The sequence below is a fragment of the Anopheles ziemanni genome, chromosome 2 (assembly GCF_943734765.1).
Source record: "Anopheles ziemanni chromosome 2, idAnoZiCoDA_A2_x.2, whole genome shotgun sequence".
Lineage (NCBI taxonomy): Eukaryota > Metazoa > Arthropoda > Insecta > Diptera > Culicidae > Anopheles > Anopheles ziemanni.
This window is the reverse complement of record NC_080705.1, coordinates 28,120,951-28,142,052: the sequence shown is the minus strand read 5'-3', so window position 1 is coordinate 28,142,052 and position 21,102 is coordinate 28,120,951. Positions and strand designations below refer to the sequence as shown.

Here is a 21,102-nt window from a genome sequence, read left to right as displayed (position 1 = left end):
GGCAACCTGGTGGAGTTGGTGGGGTGTCCAAGTGTAACAGTTTTCACGAGCGTCTTTAAGAAACAGGCCCAACAGATTGTTCCCGACCAGCGCCGACAAAACGGAAACAATGTGTCAGTGAGTGTCGGTGTGGGTGCATATCTCGGATCGGATCCACTTCCGGGGATCGCCGGAATTGGGGTTAAGGAAAACCACCACCGAACCGAGAGAGAACCGTTCGGTGTCCAGTGTTTGTTTGCCTTTTGCGGAGGTGGGTGGGGTTCTCCCAGAGCGGGGAAGAGGCGAGGAGTGGAAGCTGTTTACAGTGAGTTATTTTTTTTCTTGGTCTTCACTGTCACTTGCTCACGTGGACGTTGGTTTGACGTTCGACAGCGCCAAGTGTGACGTTGTGGCTGTGACCCGTTTCCGGTGATTTTAGTTGTTCCATCCGGTTCTGTCCCCGTCGCGTCGGTGTCGGTGTGCTGTGCTGCTTGCGTGTGTTGTGTTTTCTTGTGGGATTCCAGTTTGCCGGCGGAAGGAAGTTGCAATTATGCGTTTGGTACTGATAGTGATCTACCTGATACTGATAATGCCCATTACCGGCTTATGGCGGTGAGTACAAACGATCAGGTGACCTTAACGAGTTGTAACATTGTAGGAGTTGTAAACACACATTAACCGTGATAAGAACATAAATCGTTAATGTTTTGTTTAAAATGTTAATGGTAAATCTTTCTATTCTGTTTAATGATCTGTTACTTCAGACTAGCTTGACGCTTCGGGGACGCTTGGTTAAGAAGGGATTGAGAAAAGAATTATGTTCTTAGCTCTTTACTTGAGAGTTATATTTTAATTTAACTGTTACATTACCAGCATATTTAAGATGGTTGATATTTCATCGTTTTCCTTGTGTTGTATAAGCTTTGTTGTACAACTTTGATGGATACACCTTGACAGATGTGTAGATGATTGTTTTGTTTGTGTTAGTTAATGTGAGTTTTAGTTGTAAAATTTAGATGATTTTGTAAAAAAAATATTGATCAAACAAATCTTCAACAACATCTGCAGTGCTTAAACTTAATGTGTGGGAAGTTTCAGTACACATGTACACATAAAAAAAGCTAAAATATATAATAGGTTGTGAGAGGTTTCATATAACTGTCTATGCAAAAAAAATAATTCGTTAGTGTTTGACCAACAAATCGTACTTTAGCATCGTTTTAATTCTGGTTGAACTAATTCACAAAATAATTGCACGTCTATAAATTGCTAAAGCAAGTGTCGATATTTTAAATAGCAATTTTTCCCCATCGTGAATAAAACTACTTGAGCAGAACACGGCGGCAAAACTACTTGCACGCGCTGAACGATTGCCAGTACGCTCCTAATTAGCTTCCTCGCCCGTTCAAGCCGTGGAAATGGAATCGCTCCACACTTTATCGACTTCGGCCGCCAACTATTTAGCATCCATTTGGCCGGCCAGCTCCTTGACCGCAATGGACCGTATCAGTCCCACACTGCCACACTTTATGATGCGCTCGGTAATCATCCGTGGGCTCTCGGCCGTCTCTTCCCCTGGGGTTCCTGGGTTGAAATGCTCGGCGACACTAAATTTCAAGCCGCGTCTAAATTATGAACCCACCATCGCCAAACGGCGGAATGCTTTCAGGCGGTTGTGGAAGCGAAGTGGAAGATTAAATAAAATAAAAACCTATCGGCGCAAACGGGCGCTACTGAGGGGAGTTTCGCCCGGCAGCGGACGTGGAAGCGTCACGATTCCGTCGGTGCATCGCTGTGACCAAGACCCTGCGACTCCCCGGACTGCTTCTGCCGCTGCGGACCACACCAATATATACACAACACTTTATCTTAATAATTTCATAATTAACCCTGCGCTTGCTGGATGCAAAACTGACGATCGCTGCCGATCATTGGCTATTGCGTGTTTTTTTTTTCTTTTCCTCCCGAGACTGAGATTTGTTTTCTCGTTTTCTTCAGCATTACTTCAACTACAGCTCCCTCCAGCTCATTAGCCCCACGCCAGGTATGGTGTCGGCTACCGGAGGGGGATGTTGTCGCTATTTATACGCTACAGTGTTGCAACCAAACGAGCAACGGCAGATGGGATCCGCAAGATCGGTTTTCATCGCGGACGCAAGGACGCAGCGTTGGCAGAGGCGGAATGGAATCTGGTCTTATGGTGCACTAACTGGCCCGCGCACATCAGCCCCAAGTGGATGCTGTTTACTAGCTAACAGAGACGGCGAGTGCTAGCCGAGGAAGGGAGGGCGACATATAGAGAGAGGTCGAGATATGATTACGGCAAACTGCTGGGCAGCCATTAAATGCATCCTTAATTACATTTACGCTTTTAAAAACGATTATAAATATTATAAACTGCCCCTCATTATATCATTAGCGATGATGTTGTGATAAGAGGTTTCTTCTCCCTCCCGCCTAGCCGGTTTGTGGGGGGGTTGACACCAAGTCTTCTCAAGCGGGACATTTACAAACACACACACAAACAGATATCGTTGTTGGGTGTTTGCTTTTCGTTTGTCGCGATCGCTCGTCTCGTAGATCTTCTTGGTAGTTGTTGTACGCAATTAATAGACTTCAGCCCACTTCCAGCCCAAGATGTCTAGGGTCTACTGGTTTCTAGCGATTTCCCACATAGGGAAGGAGTTTTCACGCTACCGATGTTACGACGTCTTTTCGTTGCGATCAGATTGCTCTCACGTCATATCGCAAGTTTACACTTACCCCCTGGAAGACAAGACTGGTAGTTGGTAGTTGGTAGCGTCTCGTCATAACTCGACCCATCCAAGGATAGATGTATCTTGATAAGGTATATCGCAATTTGATGAGTATTACGGCTGCGTATGTCAGGTAATCGTACCAGACGGCGGCTGTAACCGGAGAGGAGCGAGACTGCGACCGCTTGGGCTAGAGTCGAACAGTTGGAACGCCACAATCGTCCGATGCTAATCTTCGTGATCATACGCTTTGGATAAGAACTCCTAACTTACTCTTACCGCGATTATTCGTCACACGGACGGAAGGAACGGTGTATGAATCAGAACAAAAAACCTGAGGGGTACCATCTTCCGAGTCCGTCAGAGTTCGTGAGGTTTTGAAGAGATCAGTCGCATCAGAAATTCGTCGCACGCATCACGCGCATAACGACGCACGTTCCAAACTCTGTGGAGAAACCAAACCGAAACAGTCGGAGGGAAACATGCTCGCACGGAAATTAAGACATGCCGATCGGAGCGCCACATGACTTCACCTGACGGTGATGGCGAACCCGCGATGACCGCGCGAACTCCTGCTCCGGGCGGACTCTGGACGTTGCGGGTCGTACTTTAAATGCTGAACCAGGAGTACGTGTTTGGCGATCTGGCGGCCAACATTACGCCGCCATCTTCCGCCCTTATCTAAATCTTTACGATTTTGAACCCGAAAACCTTGGCAACCCTGCGCCATCCACAGACGCACCCCTCGAAAGATAGTCCCGAGCGTGGAAGTGGACCTTGCGGTAGCAACCGGGTTTGTGTCGAGCCTCGGAGATGGATGCTTGGGGGAGCGGGAGGACACACACGTTCCACTGGAATGTGCTCTTGAGAAGGGTCGACACAAATCCGGCGTCACAAGCCACAGCGTTCGCATTCCTGGCGTTGAGTGGTCCACAACGGGCCCGAAGGAGTCCCGCCTGGTGACAGATTTGAAAAAGCACTCTATGCTAATTTCTGCAAATCTGCATCAAAAACGAACGACACACTTGCTGAGGAGAAGAACTTTGTTTCTCTTTGATGATGCTTTAGAGCAAAGCGAAAATGTTTGCTGAACATTAAGACCACGAAGCATAATCTCTTCAAAATTCTTATCCATGTCTGACAATGGCGATAAATATTACACCAGATTTCATTTATGTTCCAACCCAAAAGAGCTTTTTCTATATCGTTAGTAGTAAATGCACCACTTCAAGGTACAACTGTCTTTGTGAATGATTCTTTGCTTATCTCAAATCTTTGCGGATAAGAGGATGATTATGCAGATATTCTTAATACTCCCAGTCAAATTCCTTAAAGCTTATCGAGAATACAGGATAATGGTTGACATGATGCATTCGACGCTACGTCTCACTATCGTCCATTTTCTAAATTCAATGTTTCACAAAGAGAATGCTGTTTCACTTTGGGAAGCCTTTTAAATGTGAATTCCTCCTGTTGTTTTTGTTGTTCAGCAACAAAATGGCGCCGACATTCGCTGCACTTTGTTGCAACTGCAATTGAGCCTCTATAGTCCCTGTTCGTCAATGTTACCAATAGTCCACCAAAGCTCCAAAAGTGTCCACCTCGAACCGATCGAGTCGGCTACAGTTACACCCGGATTGCATTTCCCCTCTGAAGCGCATACCCAATGAAGAGTGCATTTCGTAGATGAAATAGAGTAAAAAGAAAGGAACACCGGCAGAGGCAACGCGAAAATGGCACTCCGCAAGGCAAGTTGATCGGTGAAATTCGATACGTTTGCACTCGAACTAGCTGACAGGCGATGCGCTTTCGCGTAGCGATACCTGAGGCGGGATCCTGGAACGGATCCTTCGATCGTCGGTCCGGCACAGGTTCGGGTGCCGGCAGCAGCGTAAAAGCGGAACGGATCCGATATCCTTGAGAACGGTTTCGCCGGGCGGGATCACTTTGATGGTATCCAATCATGTCGAAAGTCAACGTCATTACCGGTCGTGATCAGGTGATCCTTACCGAGAACGAGTGGAAGGGCATTTCGGCAACTCGCCAGACATTGATGCGCAGCGACGGCGCTGGGTCGGAAAATTGGTCCAGGGGCTCTCGATCTTTCCCTCTCTTTCTCTATCCTTCTCTCTCTCTCTCAAACATAGTGCCTCCTCTTGTGCCGTGTTTTCATGTTTGCCCTCTGTGTACCTTCAAACCTGCCACTCGAGTGCGGTCGCTCGATCGCTGTTTACACTGGAGCCGTTTCGGGGCTGTTACAATGTTTACATTGAATAATATTTACCTCTTCTGGCGTTTGGTACAGTGCAGAGCCGGTGCGTCGCTCGGCCCGAAATGCATTGCTGATCGCAAGCCCGATCGATACTGCGGCGATAATTAGCTTCATTAGCGGCTTGGATCAACTCATTAGCGGAAGCCGATGAAGCGATCGTATTGATGATTGCTGGTCGGCTTCCTACCAAGCGGTTGGTAAGTGGGTTTTAATTGCCCGCATTTGCCAGCGATCCTCCCTTTCACGTCCGGTGGCGCTGCGTCACCATTCGCGGATGAGGAATCTCATAGTCCCGGGAGTTCCGAAGACACTTCAGGGTAGGCTTTCGTGTGGTCCCTGCCCTGATGCCCTTTCCTTGATGGATGAATATGTCAATCTTTGCGGACGCACCTGCGGCGAAAGGGTTTACCTTTTCCATCGAACATGTTACACAGCTCGCTGCACTTGCCCCGGCGAAGTTGTGCTCGACCCATATCCCAGGGGTTCACGAGAAAATTCGAATGGATGTCCCACAGGTCGTCGCTCTAGTCCTTGGGTCTCACGGCAAGAGTTGAAAAAATAAAAACCCACCCTCGGGCATGAGACATTTGCCATCGGAGCTGCGACAAAAACCGCTTGAGCATACACACATCGAACCGGGTGACAGGACCATCGCCCCACCAATATCCAGAACCTTTGCCCTCCCCCGCGATGATCCTGCTTCGTGGACCGCTCACCCACTCGACTGAAGGAGTCAAATGTTTGATGATTTTGTTACACACACTACCTGCCAACCATCGCTTTCCGCCCCGGGGGTTTGGACGAGAAAAACAAACTACTTCAATACTTCTCAAGATGACGGCGAATAAATAGGCAAGTATCTTCAGATGCACTTTGTGATGTTCTGCCTCCTGCCTCCTGAAGAGGGATCTCTGTTTCTCCTCCACCCTTCTGCCCAATGGTAGGTCGGCGTGTGGAGTATGCTATTTATGCTGCCCGCTGCCATGTTGTATTTGTTCAAACTGAATGCATTTTTCCTTCTTTTTTTTCGTGAGCTATCCTTCCCGCGTTTGCTCGGCGAATAGAGGGAAAACCGTGGGTTTTCAGCTTAGCATTCCTTTTTTACTCTTTCATGCACCGTGTGTTCCTGTCTATTTCATTCCTCATCCCCCTCGGTTGCCTCGCGTTCGATCGAGCGCACCGCATCAAAGCAAAGGGCGACGGGTTTCCGCTTCGTTGGTCCTGAAAGCGTGTGTGCGCCCCGTTTGTCCTGCATTGCCATTCCGTTCCGCTGACGTTTGACGTTAGGTCCACAAAAACCACACACACAAACACACACTCCAACACACAGGCACGGCACATAAACCAACCGGGTGAAATATTGATCTTTTATCTCCCGGGGCGGTTCGGAGTTGATTAAGCGGATCATCACGTACAAACATTGCGGCAACAAAGCGTGTGGCCTGTGGCCTGGGAATCTTAGGTGCCCATAGGGCCCCCTCAAGGAGGGCAAGTCAAGGGAGAGAGAGATGGAGAGTAGCTGGAGGTCCCCCAGCCACCATGCGTTGGAGCGCCCCAAGACTTGATGTCGTTTTAATTTACGATGATTTAACAAGCACCGGAGGGAATAGGCACTACTTTTGCGTCGCCACCATCTCGGCTAATGAACAGTTATGTACACGTCAACTTTATTACCGCGGTGCTTGGTGGAGGAAGCACTGGCGTGTTAAAAAAGTTTAACTAATCGGCAATGATTGAGGTGAGGTTTTTCCAGATTTATATTTTTCCGTAAAAAATCAATATCGTTTGGAAAAAGTTAAAAAAAAAGAATTTCTGTTAAAAATCGATTAAGTAAACAGTTTATGGGGTTCGGCTGTGTTAGAGTGTGAATTGCACCTATTTAGATACTTAGCGAAACAAGACAAGGTTACTGATCTTATAACTTCATTCAAATACCTGCGATGTACAAAATTAGAAATATTTAACCTCCAATATTTTATCAATATATTAATCTTGGGAATAAAATTTCATGCAAAGGAAAAGTTGCTGTTCTTGACAGAATTTATGCAACATTTTCTCTTCAGTACTATATTTACCAACATTTACGTTGACCCAATCAAACCATCTTTAGTTTCGTTTCGTTTTGATGCAAAAGCCATTTGGTTTTGTGCTTCGTATGAAGGGAAAGGAAATAGAATATAAGATGTGCAAAAGTAAATAAATGACTTGCCAAAATGGCAGCGAAATGAGCGGCTGGTTGAGAGATCCTTTTACCGCTTATTGAGATCGGTGAAGATCTGTACTATCTGTGGATTAGTTGGGTGGACCATACGGAGGTTCAGCAGGGTGTGGATGGAGTCGTGAGGGAGAATTTACACTTTACAGCCCGATGGAGCTGGTCGGCTTTAAGCGAACGAAACGCTGGGCATCATTCTAAATGCATAATTGAGAAAATTGAGTTAAACACACCGACGAAGACTCCGAAGGATGCAACCGATGGACGAGAAATGGTCCGGAAAGTCAATTCACGTCCACCGGGCTACCCGTCGGGACGTTGCAACCTATTCGAGTAGCCGGTGCGCACGTCAGGAAAAGTGTTTCGCGCGAGGAAAACACTCCAGTCGTTGCGAGTACTTAGCCGCCCCTAAGACGGAGACTAGAGTCCCGGGCACGGAAGGGACAGCTGAGTGACAAGCGATTATTTTCGCACGAATCAACCGAAACCGGTGGCCCCGCGGGGGAAGTTTGTTGGGCACGAGCCGGACCAGGGGGAGCCGGCGGACATTCGGATTGGATTGAGGTTGTCGAGCGGCAACAGCGTGGCCAACATGGTTACCATCAACGTCAGACACTGCAACCCTCCGACCGATTGCCGTCGACACCGAGACGAGCTGGCGGCCGCTCGATCGACGGAAGGCAAGGAAAACAGGGAAAAACTAGCGATGCAGCTCACGATCGATTGCAGGGCAGGGCAAAAAGTCAACAATTGGAGTTGGAGGAGTCGCTGCCGCGGCCGCAGCTGGTAGCAAACGATGCCGACAGTTGTTGAAACTATTCGTTACCGATGATTAGTATTCAATGAAATGCAATTGCAGTCGTCAGGGGTAGATTTACACGGATAGATCACGAACGCAGCGGTGCGCCTGCGCCGGCATGGTAATGTTCCATTCAGGTGGTCGCACAATGGTGCCATATATCGGATTAATGAGTCATAAAACACGCTGCGCGAGTACGATTAAGGGATCGGCGAAGCGTGTAGCTACTTTGAAGAACGAGCCGTTATTTACGACATTATCACAGGTGATTTGTCAAAATGACCAGTTTTACATCCCAGGCAAGCTGCAAGAGCTAATCAAACTTAGATGTATGCATTCCATATTAGCATTATTTTACGCTTATGACTACATTGGAATACGCTAAGGATAATTTAATTATACTCTGCTATAACTAAGCAGAGTTTATTTGATTGCTTTTTCGTCAGTTATGATTACAAAACAACATTTGTGAAAATAAGCTATATTTCTATTTTCTTGTACTACTTTTTTATATTTGTAAGAGTTAATAAAAGCTACTTTCATTTCAAAAGTGGGATTTTATATGTTTAGGGACTTAATACTTATACACGTATCTCAATCGATCATCTTAAAATAGATGCAATGTATCTGCATGTTTTCAAAACAACTAACCTTAATGTTTTTTAGGATGAAATATTAGACAACTCAAAGATATTGGTATCACATGTTACAAACAGCTGTTTAACGTTTCAAAAGTACAGAAATTAAATCAAACGTATAGAGATAACTTGTTAATAATTGGAGAAATAAAATTGACCTATCAAACATGACAACTCTCGATCACAGTTTAAATATAAACTTTTCTCGTTGAGATATTTTCAGAGCTAGAGAAAATAAAATGTTCCTAATGTATATCGTCGACCATCGAGAAATGATCTTATTTTCAGTAGAAATATTATGGAATTTTGATTAGTCAAATCTTTCTCCACTGCTGGAAGCTAAAGATAATGGATAAACCCCTTAAAGTCACCTTTTACGGCTGATCTCAACCATCGTCAATTCTCAAACACCCCCGGCGAGACGGGTCATCAAGAAATAAACGTCGTATTAAAGCTTTTCTTATCCTTCGCACCATCAGCTTCCCAAATCGAACCGATTTTTGCTTCTCCGGGTATCTAACATAGCCACACACCGAGCAGAAAACGCATTCACGAGCGTTAATTAGACAAATTAAACCGCACCATCCACTAGCACTAACGGCACTTCCATTCCCGGCATCGCTCCATCATCGGATCGATACAACAAATTGAAACCGAATATCAACAGTTTTATGCGTTTCGGTGTCGTTTCCACCGATCGATCCTGTTGGAGTCGATTCTCAGGCCGTAACGACTTTTTTTTTCTCTCTTTTAAGAGCCGGACGTCGGTGGGCAAACGGTAGGGACGGGGGCTGTGTGTGTGTGTGATTCGACAAATTTATGTCTTTATTAGCCGCTGCTACAACAAATCCTACTGCTGTCGCTACTTTTTCGGCCGCCGAAAGTCGACCGTCGAAGTTCGAACCGAACGATCAAACCGTGTGCGCGCGCGCACGAGCGTTATTTAAATTTATAATTTCTCCATCCCACCATTCGGTTGTCTAATCGATGGCACAGGCGGAGGGGGGGGGGGGGAAATGGTGGGCAAGATAGGTAGATTTTTATCTCCCAATCGAGATGGGTCTCACTAGACCCCGGGACGGTCATTTGAATGATGGAAGCGAAAGGAATCGCGAGAGTCAAATCTCGTCCCTTGAGGAGCCACTGATGGCCACAGTTCTTGGTCGTTGTCGATGTTACCCGGTCCCGAACCTCCAAGGCTGTTTGACAAGCGCCAAAGGCACGTTCGTGGCGCGAGACAGGCAGCTTCGAGTTAGGTTAACATCTCGATGGCGGAGTGTGATAACGGGGTCGCGTGGACGATAACAAATGATCTCGACCGGAGCCGGTGACACGCGCTGGACCGATTCTCCGGCTCTGACTCCTAATTGTCATTAGCACCCCGGTACAATAATGACCGCTTGACGGTCGGGCGCACGCTCCATTAGTCAGTCAGCTGGAATCGCCCATTCGAGCTCGAGCCGCCTGTTGCTGATGGTCGTAAAAATCTGCCCCGAAAGATGACTGGTACGTGCTCAGCCTTGCCAGTCCCCATCCCCGGAGCCAAAACCGTTAAAAACGTCATAACGGAGAGGTCTGGAAAATGTTTCCATGCCCATCGGAGTTAGAAAAAAACACCTCCTGCCCCAACCCGTCGAAGGTAAGTCGGAGGTAAAATTATTTATTTTAACTCCCGATTATTTACATTGAACCACACTCGACCCGACGTAGGGGTGGGTTTCAGAGGGGGGGCCAATGGGCCAACTATGTTAGAAAAGAAGTGTCGGAGAAGTGTTCCCCACCCATCACAATATGGTGAGTGCGAGTTCAAGCACACTTAGTTGCGCCTTGGCATTATCGAACCGGGGGGAGGTGGAGGTTAATAGCGACGAACACGAAATGAGCTGAAAATGCCGGAAAATGTTTCCGATGGCCAATTGCGCCGGAGACGGTAATAATCGTCTCGAACGAAACGGTGTTTGCGTGTATTTTTTTTCCTCCCTCTCTACTACATTTTTGGAGCTCGTTCAAATCAACTTCACACGCCAGATGAAGCTGGCAGACAGAAATGATCTTCATTATTGAATTTTACGATCATGACGCTGGACCCGTTGAGCCATCGGGGTTAAATTTAGCCAGCATCAGGTAAGGTTTGGCCTGGACGAAAGATACCAGCTAGTAACGTACCTGTGTCTGCTTCTGCACCTTGCAGGTCCAACACCTAAAGGGTCTAATGGTCGCGTTTTGTTACGCGGAGGGTTGTGTAACGGACGTACTCCCCCATCCACGTTGTGGGCCTTTTATTATGAGCTATTGACACTCCGAGGCGGTGCTAGCTGTCGGGAAGTACTGTCGGATTACTACGAACTTGAACTTGACTCTGGCGAGGTGCACTAATGGTGTTTACTCTGGTGTCGGTTTCGTTCGCAAGTGTTGCTCGTTACTTGATCTGTACGATTACGAGCTTATTGTTAACATGTAGCCACATTGTGTCCTTAAGACACAAGTTCAAAAACAGCACGTGATTAAGTAGCCTTAGGAAGCTATGAACTCAAACCACGTACATATTTTATTTCGTGTATTAAATTAGATTTTGAATATCATCATGGACTTACTGACATGAAACAAACACAATCCTCTCCTCCGCAGAGCCGAAGGTAGCAGCGTCCTGCTCGATCCGGAGCGGGTCTGCGAAAGCAAGCACCGGAAGTCGCGGCGACTGTCGGGGAAGCTGGCCGACATCTGCAAGAACGACACGTCCCTGATGCGCGAGATCCACCGGGGCATCAGCTTGGGCTTTCGGGAGTGCGAGAACCAGTTCCGGAACAGCATGTGGAACTGCTCCTGGACCATCAAGCGGAGCATGCGCCGAATACTGGCCAAAGGTAAGCAGCGGTAAATTGTCGATAATTGACGAGCACCGAGCGGTATCCATTTTCTCCAGTTTTTCCTTCCCATCTATCGATAAACCGACCCGATGGGCTTCAGACAGCCCAATTCTGGGTGTTTTAATTTTATTTATTTATTTTTTCGCAACGAAAAGGAAAAAGTGCGCAAATGTCCTCGGCCGGCGTGCTTGTCGTGCAATTGAAAAATTTAAATCGAACGTAACGATATTGTCATCGCTATAAATTACATTCAATCCAGCCTGCTCCGCCCCGGCCTCGTGGCGACTGTGATTATTGTTTGGCCGTCTTCGGCGTCGACGTCGCCAACGAGATTTTCCCCCCCTCTCGCCAAAGGCAGGAATCCCACGCGGCATCAGAGGAAAACATGCTGCACTTGTCCCGGAACGGTTCCGATCTGTCGCTGCGCTGTCGCTGTTCTGTCGCGATCCTGTCCGGCGACCTTTTGAATTGGCGAGCTGATCCCGGCTCCGCTCACAGGATGCACGATGATTTTCCGCCACGCCGCTGATTTGCTGCGCGATCGGATCAATAAAACAAACCGAAACCGAAGCCAAACAAACGAACCGAAATGCCGGACCGCTGCGTGGACGGTTCACATTCGGATGTCTGAAATCGATGCGATCTGTCACAGTGGCATCTGGAACTTGTGTATTCCCGGAGTTCTGTTTCCTTCCTTCTTTTTTTGGTTTGAAAATAATGATTATTTTTGGGGCAATGGGAAACGTGAATCTGTTTTGAGAACTTTCACGACCATGCAGCGGTTATAGGACTTTCAATATTTTACAATTAATTCATCGACCAAAATGTGTACAAAATACACGCAAAAGTTCATATTTTCTTGAAAAAGTCGAAAATTCTGCTAAAGATCAAGCTAAAATAGTGCCAATCAGCCAAGTTCTCCCACAAAATGGATATTATGGAGCACGAAATGTTACCGAAGAAAACATCCCCTCCAGCGTGAAAGGGACAGATTGATCATTATAATACAAGATCCACACACCACCCCCTAGCCAGCCTCCCTGCGGATTGTGACCACGTCATGTCACGTGTGTTTCCCGACTTTTCCGTGCGTTCACCACTTTTCGTTTCGTCCGTCGGAAGCCAATTGGCCGTGCCAATTCCCGAGTGCCGGCGACAGATGCCGACAGCCGCGACATGCCCTGACATTCGACCATGACCATTTCCGTCCGCCGTTTCGTCGCTCCGTTCCACGCCAGAAGGCACGATGAAGCGAATTCGCCGGCAGACCGGAGGCCAGCATTCCAATGTTCACCGTGCAGCGAGCAGAAGGGTTTTGACTACCAAACATCGACCCGCCATAGAGGAGGGGTTGGAAGATAAACAATCTCATTGCAATTGTCACGATTACATCACTTTAATTCAATAAACATTAATTTTGAGCTTGATTCGCCATAAAGTTAATTTAAGTTATGCACAAATTGACAGGTAAATTGTGCACCGTGTCCGAACCGATGGCGGGATGCGTTTGTCGCTTTTGTGCGACTCCACCTTCCGGGATTTGGTTCAGCGGTTTTTGCTTTTTCTCCTTTCCGAGAGCGCACCATCTGAGCGTAAACTCCAGGTGTCCAGGTGGAAGTGGCTTCCCGGGCTGGATTTATTCACTTCCCAACATGCATCCCACCGAAGCAAGATTGATACCCTTCCCAACCGCGCAGCTGGAGCGGTTCACTTCTGGGGAGCTCGACCCGATCGAACGTTCGATCTTTCGATCGATCGAGACGGATTACTGACGGCTGAATTGACTACCAAGCGGACCGAACCGGAGGTCCGAGGGCACGGGCTTGACAAAGTGCCTCCTGATGGGTGCCGAGAGTGCATAATAATCCCCACAAAACAGCCCCACATCATGTTCGCGGTGCGTCACAGGACACGACACACCGTAAACACACACACACACACACACACACACATACCGACGTTCACTCATTCGGAACTGATTGAGGTACGGCTAACGCCAAAGTCGACTGCAGATCGCCAAACGATCGCTTGTAATGCATGTTTTGTGAGGCAAACACGACACCATCATCATTATCCATTTGTGTAGCAGTTGGTGGAGGCACTTTCTATCTCTTTCTTCTGTCTATTTACATTGGAAGCCCGATCCTTCGGCCGTCATGCACTTACGGTTCGGGGTGGACTGATTATGCCTGGTTCGGGAATCGATCCCAGTCACCCACGGAGGTTGCCATCCTGCGTTGTTGCTCTGCTGTCTACTTAAATTATGTACCTGACTAAGTATCTAGCTTAAACGGCTCTGTTTCCCTGAGGAACTTATTTTTATCGTTCAGGCAAACTTTACTTACGTAACAAACGAGTAGGTTAATACTTTTTTTTACATGTTTTCCATGCAACTATTGTCACCAATCCGTCATGTGGTTCTCGCCCTAGCAATTTAAAAATGATAGAGTAAAAGCAATTCAGAAGAAAGAGACATTACATTGTGTAATGTACAGTTATCTGATTTTGCTAGTTGTTCTCTTGTTGTTAAAGTTAAAAAGTTGCTTAACTTTTTCAGTCCCGAAATAAGATAGAAGGCTGTAGAAGATCATGCGGAAAGGTTTTAAATAGTGATTTATTTATTTTTAAATCATTACGATTTATAAACACAGTTTCAATCAAGTAGGAACTTCATTCAATTTGTTTAGTAAAATACGAATTGAAACATCTATTTGTTTGCTCAAAACCAATTGTTTGCAAAGCGATCCCACGTACGCAACGCAGAAAAAAAATGAACAGTCACAGCATAAATAGTCATAATATTTGTGAGAAGCTTCGCCCGCAGCACAAACATCAATATATCTTCCACCCGGGGCGGAGGGAGCAAATAAACACATCAATCCACTTCGCGAGCCAACAGCACATCGCCACCAGCAAACGCCACGTTTGAAGATTAAGACATCAAACAAAATACCTCCCCGAAACGATGAATCAATGCCATCCATAAACTTTAACGACTTTGCGCAACTTTTGCCAACCGACACCGAACCGTCTTGTTGACTTCGAAACCGAGGGGTAGGGAGGGGAAGCCCAGGGACAAGGGAAGCAAATTTTCCCACCATCCCAAAACGGCGCGTAGGTGGGCTCCCCTCGTAGCCTCCGTCGCGAACCGAAACCCGAGTGGCAACCGATAATCCGCACCCATTTTCCACTCGCAACTCGCAGCACCCTCAGCGACCGAGGGCTAGGCGTCCCGGCCGGGAGGCGCCAACCGAGTCGTCAAATTTCACAACACCGGCACCACGGAATCCACCGACGACGCCGCACACTTGTGAAACGCCAACGCGCCTGTCGCGCCCGGAGGTGCGAGTCGATTGGCCGCGGTTGGAAGTTTCCTAAAATTTGAGCAAATATTGGCCGAACAAATTTTCTGTTGGTTTTTTTTCCCGTGCCGCCCAAAAACCCACCCATGCCCGGCCGGCCGGCATCTATCGTCGCTCTTTATGTGCGTATTTGGGCGTCAATTAGCACCCCCGACCGTCCTGCCCCAACCCGCCCCGGGGGCCATGCGGTTTCGAGAAAAGACCGACCGTCACTCCAGAGTCCTGAAATCGGCTTTCGCTATTCGCTCGCCTAAGAAAACCTAAAAGAGTTTTTTATTATTCGGCATACATTAATGCAAATGAGTGGCTGGGATTGGGAGATATCTAAATTAAACGAAACGGTATTTACGCTATCGATGTGCGTGAGGGTGTGATTACTTTTAATTTCCCACCATTAGCAGGCCGCCGCTCGCTGGCGTAGTTTAAAATCTGCGAGAGCTTATCTAACCTGCCCGATAATCGCGCGAGTGAATTGCAAATCTTAATGAAAGTGGTCAAGTAACCTGGTTTGATATGCGCTGTTTTGTATTATATTTTATCCTACCTCTCTCTCTCTCTCTCTCCCTCTCTTTTTCTTCATTCCCTCTCGTTACAGATACCCGCGAGGCTGCATTCGTGCACGCGATCACCGCCGCCGGGATAACGTACGCGGTCACGAAGGCCTGCACGATGGGCGATCTGCTGGAGTGCTCCTGCCAGAGGAACCCGAAGACGCGGGTCGATGAGGGTCGCCGGGGAGGCCGCGGTGGTGGCTTGAAGCCTGCGGGTGGAAGAAGGACGCGCCCGGACGGGCCCAATCGCAACAGGGTTGACCCGAACGGTGTCCTGATTGCGCCGTATCAGCAGAGTGTCAATGCGAATCCAGCCTACAGCACGATGACAGCGGAGGAGATTGCGAGGAACGGGCCAGTCCGTCTACCAAACGCTCAACGACGACCTGGTGGTGGTGGTGGTGGTGGTCGTGGTGGCAGAAGTCAGCGACACTCGCCGAAGGGTGCGAACGGAGTGGGTGGTGGTGGTGTTTCGGTAGCCGGAAATGGACCACCGTCCTTGCCGAAGGAGCTTCCCACGATCACGATCCTAACGGGGCAGGAGGAGAAGTGGAAGTGGGGCGGGTGTGACGACAACGTGAACTTTGGGGTGCGCAAGTCGAAGGACTTCCTGGACGCGCGGTTGCGCAGGAAGAGTGACATCAAGACGCTCGTGCGGTTGCACAACAATAATGCAGGACGAATGGTAAGTACCCACGTAAGTTTTGGTAGATAACCATGCTCTAAGTCACTGATAGGATTATTTTGATGTCAAAATTCATACCAGTCTCAGAATAGTCCGCGTCTAACGTCTGTAAGAACATATTTACACCAATAGTTTCTAATTCATAAAGCATTTTCCAAAACAACAGTTAAATCCAGTAGCTAATACCGTCTACTATGTACAATGCTCCACACGAAACCTCTCATTGTGGTAGAATCTAGAAATCGTTGAATGGTTTAGTTGACCCGATTTTGTTTCATCTGTAACGATCAATAGGCTTCACAGTAGGCTTACGTAGTTTGACGTTCCAAGAATATTTCGAAATACTTGAAGTGACTTTTTCTGATGGTCTTGATCTGACTAAGCTCCTAACTAAGAAATCTCGGCTATAGCAGTTGGTTCATCTTCCTTCTTTTCAAAGGTTCGCCATATAACTAATAAAATTCTAGTGTCTCTATAAGCTGCATAAAGTCAAGCTCAAAGATAGTCCTTTTTCGGAAGCGTGTGTAAGTAGCAATGCTTTTAAACATTGGAGTCCCAGGATTGTCTGGCTTGACAAGCTCTAACATCCCATCCGATTTGTCTCACTTGATGAAATTTAACGTATTCCATAACTCGCTTTGATCGGTAGTAACACACTTCCTATAAGTTGATATAACACGTGCTTCTATGTTCCAGTCTCTAGTCGTAATCAAATCATTGAAAACAAGATTCAAGTACTCGTGGATGATTGAATCAAAACTCTCTTCCTCTTATAGGCTGTCAAGCATTTCATGCGCATGGAGTGCAAGTGCCACGGACTGTCCGGGTCCTGCACCACCAAGACCTGCTGGATGAAGCTGCCCCCGTTCTCCGAGGTGGGCGCCCGATTGAAGGAGCACTTTGACGGTGCGACAAAGGTGATCGCCCGCAACGACGGCCATAGCTTCATGCCGGACGACATAACGATCAAACCGCCGACCCGGCGAGACCTGGTGTACACCGAGGATTCGGACGACTTCTGCGAGCCGAACGCCAAGACGGGCTCGCTGGGGACACACGGCCGGGAGTGCAACATCACCTCAAGTGGCGTCGACGGGTGCAGCCTGATGTGCTGCAAGCGCGGCCAAACGCACAGCCAGGTGGAGGTGAAGCGCAACTGCAACTGCAGCTTCAAGTGGTGCTGCGAGGTAACTTGCAGCACCTGCATCGACATCCAGGACGTGTACACCTGCAAATGACACGCTCCTCGGGGTGTGAGAGCAGAATAGAACTCGTGAACTTGTGTGTGAGTTTGTATGTGTGGCGTACGCATGTGTTAGATGAATGTCCTTCCGATAGCGTGTAGGCAGAAGTAGCTGTAGTAGTAATAGTAGCAGCACCATCAGTGGCAGCAGTAGTATCCCAGCAGTACAGCTGACGCAAAGTAGAGCTAGTGTACACCTTCCTCGTGGACAGTGACGTAGTAGTGATTACGCCTGTATGTTGACTGTTGAGATAAGCGCAGGAAAATGCAAACGTCAAACCGGAAACGTCAAAGACTGAAACAATTTGTGACATTTGGCAACAGACATGGCGCCCACTGTGTGAAGAATGTGTCTTTGGGTTCAAATAATTTCCTGCAGCTCGTGACAAACGTGAAGAGTTTAAAAGTGATTGAAAACCGACGCTGGAGCGTATTGTACATACACCGTAGCAGCCAGTCTTCCTTCTATTCCTTCCTCTACTAGTACTAGCGCTTCCTCAATCTGTTTGCTTTATTTGTGATCTGTGGTGAACACACAACCGTGAACCGATTATGATATTTATTGTTAAGAGAAGTTGATAGGACGATGGGTGGGTGTAAAAGCGAACGAATGGCGAACGAACGAATTTCTTAGGTATGAAAAACAACCGAGTTAAACGAGAAATAAAAATGATAAAATCAAAAACGGCTCGTTGAAGTGTTTGTATATCATTTGGGGTTGGATGAATTGGTTTGCGGATCATAAATCTGAGTGTCTAGTAATTGCAACGCAGTGCAGCGGAAAGAAACGAGAAACGAACGCCAACAACACCATCACCTGTCGTGGCCTAAATTGCAAACATTAAATTGCATACCCCGCTCCCGGAGACGCTTTTCCACCCGTCGCTCGTTGCAATTAAGCGCAGTGTTGGGAATGCAAACTTCAGGGAAGCCACTCTCGGAAGGCAAGAGCGTCCAGCTCCGTTTGACAAGGGATTGTCCCCTTCCTGTGCTTCATCGATCGCCCGATCGCAAACGATGGCAATGGCGACGACTAATTTCGCCTGAAATTGATCGTATTAATCGTGCCAGGTCCGGGGCGTTTATCGCCGTGCGGCGATCGTGTCCGAAATTAAGCAAAATCTGGACGATCATCTTAACGACGCTCACGCTGGTCATGTCCATTTCGGGGGGCCTTAAACGGGGGGGACCTTTTGTGTACACCAGTGGGTACGGTGGTATTTCTTTTTTCCCTCCCTACGCCCGTAAATCGCCGGTGGGAATCAGAAAACGGCGAAAATTAACAAATCATCATCGATATCTTAATTTCCATTTTATTTGACTTCGGTTCTTCTCTCCTGTGAAACTTCATTTTTCCTTTGCTCTCTCTCTCTCTCTTTCTTATTCTTAAAGCGTTACAGATCTGCAGTATTGGGAGATGGAGGAGAAGAACATGCTCCAGCTATAAAAGGACGCACCCTTTGCTGCTCCCTCCTGCACTTTTCGGAATTTGATAAATAAATCAACCAACCCAAGACACGAACGCTATGGGCTTCTCTTCTCCCCATGCCGGAGAACTGGGTTGATCGTCGCCCATACATAGAAGGACTAATGGACTTGTCAGTACAGTTCTATTTATTGAAACTGTTACTTTATGACAGTTTTACAATTTGATGAATACAAATATTTTAAGAGAGATCCGTCCGATCGGAGGATAATGTCGATCGGGGCTCATGGTTCTGTCATGTGAGTATGTGTGTGTCGGGCATGGATGGGTTGGGTGGAAGTGAAGGAGGGGCGGATGAAAGCCACGAAGGGATTTTCGCCCCACTGCTCCCGTGGGCAGCGAGATGAAGATCAATGCTGATGATCATGCTTATGATGGTGATGATGATAAATTACTTCGATCCATTTTCGAAACGTGATGCCTGCTGCCTGGCATCTCCCGTCGCCGACGGAAAGCGCGCCAGTCATCGCGTGCCAGTACGCTCTGCGTCGTCAATTCCTACCCTCCTCTGGTCTGCGTCCCTCCCATCCAGCGCGTGTTTTTCCCTTCCGCGAACGGACGTTAGCAGTGATTCAAGAATTCACCAAAGCCGATGGCGTACATGATGGCTCCATACGGGCTCAGTTCCAATTGCACTTTGTGGAGCGTATGCTGGACTGCTTCTTTTCCTTTGTGCACATACACACACACACGCGGATAAATACATACACACATAGACACATGGGCAGGGTATACAATAAAGTCAAAATGTTTTCATTTTCAATCGGACGATCATCAAGATCGACAGCTACTTCGCGGGCTCACGTCCTGTCCAGCGTCGGGGAGCGAGATCGAGAGACTTCGACCGGAATAGGAACCCATGGTCCGTTCCCACACAACCACGGTTGTCCCGGTGCAGGAGGCAGCTCGTGCATGGGCCCTCTTATGCGCCTGTCACAACTACTTAAAGCTATTTAGAGGCATGTCAGGCAAACTCGGGGACTTCAACCCACTTTGACATTGTCACTTTTGTCCGGCATGGGCAGTAGTTATCGGTTGAGCCACCGTTGGAGGACTCAATTGACCAGGAAAGCTTCAGTCTTGCAATAAATGTAACTAGAAAATGTTTTCCTCAAAGGTTTCTTGCAAGTCAGTAAAACGACGTAAATCGAAAGAAATTATCTCAAAGCGTTTATGTTTCGAGCACGAGTTACTTCTCTTTAGATTTTCCTTCCAGAGTGACTAATTAGAAACTCTTGGAAACATGTTTTAGTAGCATCGTGAACCTCAGGCTGACGAAGCAAAGTTCCCATGAGTCGGCCGCTGACTTTGACACCGTGCACTATCTCGACGGAAAGGCATTCCGGAGCGTTCCAGCGTGAAACATTCCAATCTGGTGAGTCTCTCCAAAAACCAAAAAAACTCAAAGTACGCCACAAAAAGCTAGACGGTGATTCACCGGAGCTGCTCCGCACCGTCATCAAGATCGACGTGTGTGCAATTATGGATGCCATTGTTTGCCAACCCGCAAAACGGAACTAATGGGCTTGTAAGGTGCGTGGTTACTAGGAAAAGCATACTCTAGAAGGCCGTATCCGGATGGACACCTCCCTCAACCAATTAGTGACTCACGGCGCATTACTGCGCCATCCCAAAAGGCGAATGGTTTCACTGTTCAATAGCTTCTTAGGGGTTCGTTTTTGTTTTTTGAATGATTCTAATTCTCGAAGTCTCTGCGTGTTTAACGTTAGCTTTTTTTGCTTCCTGTGTAGCATTGATACCGAAAGAAAGACTAAAGCTCCTCCGAGACGTTGCAGGAATTCCATTAGAATGCCATAAATTAAGTCATTTCTAAACGGCATTAATGGTTGCTTCCAACAAATTTCGATGCCACCTTCGATGCCAGCAGGCGAAGAGGACAGATTTCATCAGCCTACCTTAGAAGTCGTGAGGCCGACAGCATAGACAAATATTACCCTCCCAGCTCACCAGAGTCTTCTTTTGATCCGTTAGAAGATGAGACTCCGGCTGAAGACTACCGATTTCGGTGGAGGTATCTATAATTGTTAATTAAACAAAATGTCCCCGGCGTTCAACGTGGGCGAAGGCTGCGCATTAGCTGACTCAGGTCGGAGAATGTCGCCTCGTCCAACCTTGATGATCCAACCTGATGGAGGCCATAATCATATTGGCCTCCCTAGAGCACACCATTGGTGAGTTGGTCGTGTTGTGATTTGGTCGATTCGAATCCGCTTCTCCGTTGTCTAACA

At 47.5% G+C, this 21,102-nt stretch overlaps 1 protein-coding gene across 1 annotated transcript; it reads left to right on the top strand.

Annotated features, from left to right (window-relative positions):
- The first annotated feature begins 529 nt into the window (after positions 1-529).
- LOC131282041 (protein Wnt-6) lies at positions 530-17,362 on the top strand. The gene is made up of 4 exons (XM_058311425.1): positions 530-591; positions 11,288-11,523; positions 15,484-16,124; positions 16,901-17,362. Exons 1-4 carry the CDS (start codon positions 530-532, stop codon positions 17,360-17,362), a joined length of 1,401 nt encoding a protein of 466 aa, XP_058167408.1.
- Positions 17,363-21,102: the final 3,740 nt, after the last annotated feature.

Excerpts from the sequence above, each read along its gene's own strand:
- LOC131282041 (XM_058311425.1), top strand. The coding sequence starts at position 530 with ATGCGTTTGGTACTGATAGTGATCTACCTGATACTGATAATGCCCATT. Across the intron at positions 592-11,287 it reads CCCATTACCGGCTTATGGCG|AGCCGAAGGTAGCAGCGTCC; the intron begins GTGAGTACAAAC and ends TCTCCTCCGCAG. Across the intron at positions 11,524-15,483 it reads GCGCCGAATACTGGCCAAAG|ATACCCGCGAGGCTGCATTC; the intron begins GTAAGCAGCGGT and ends CTCTCGTTACAG.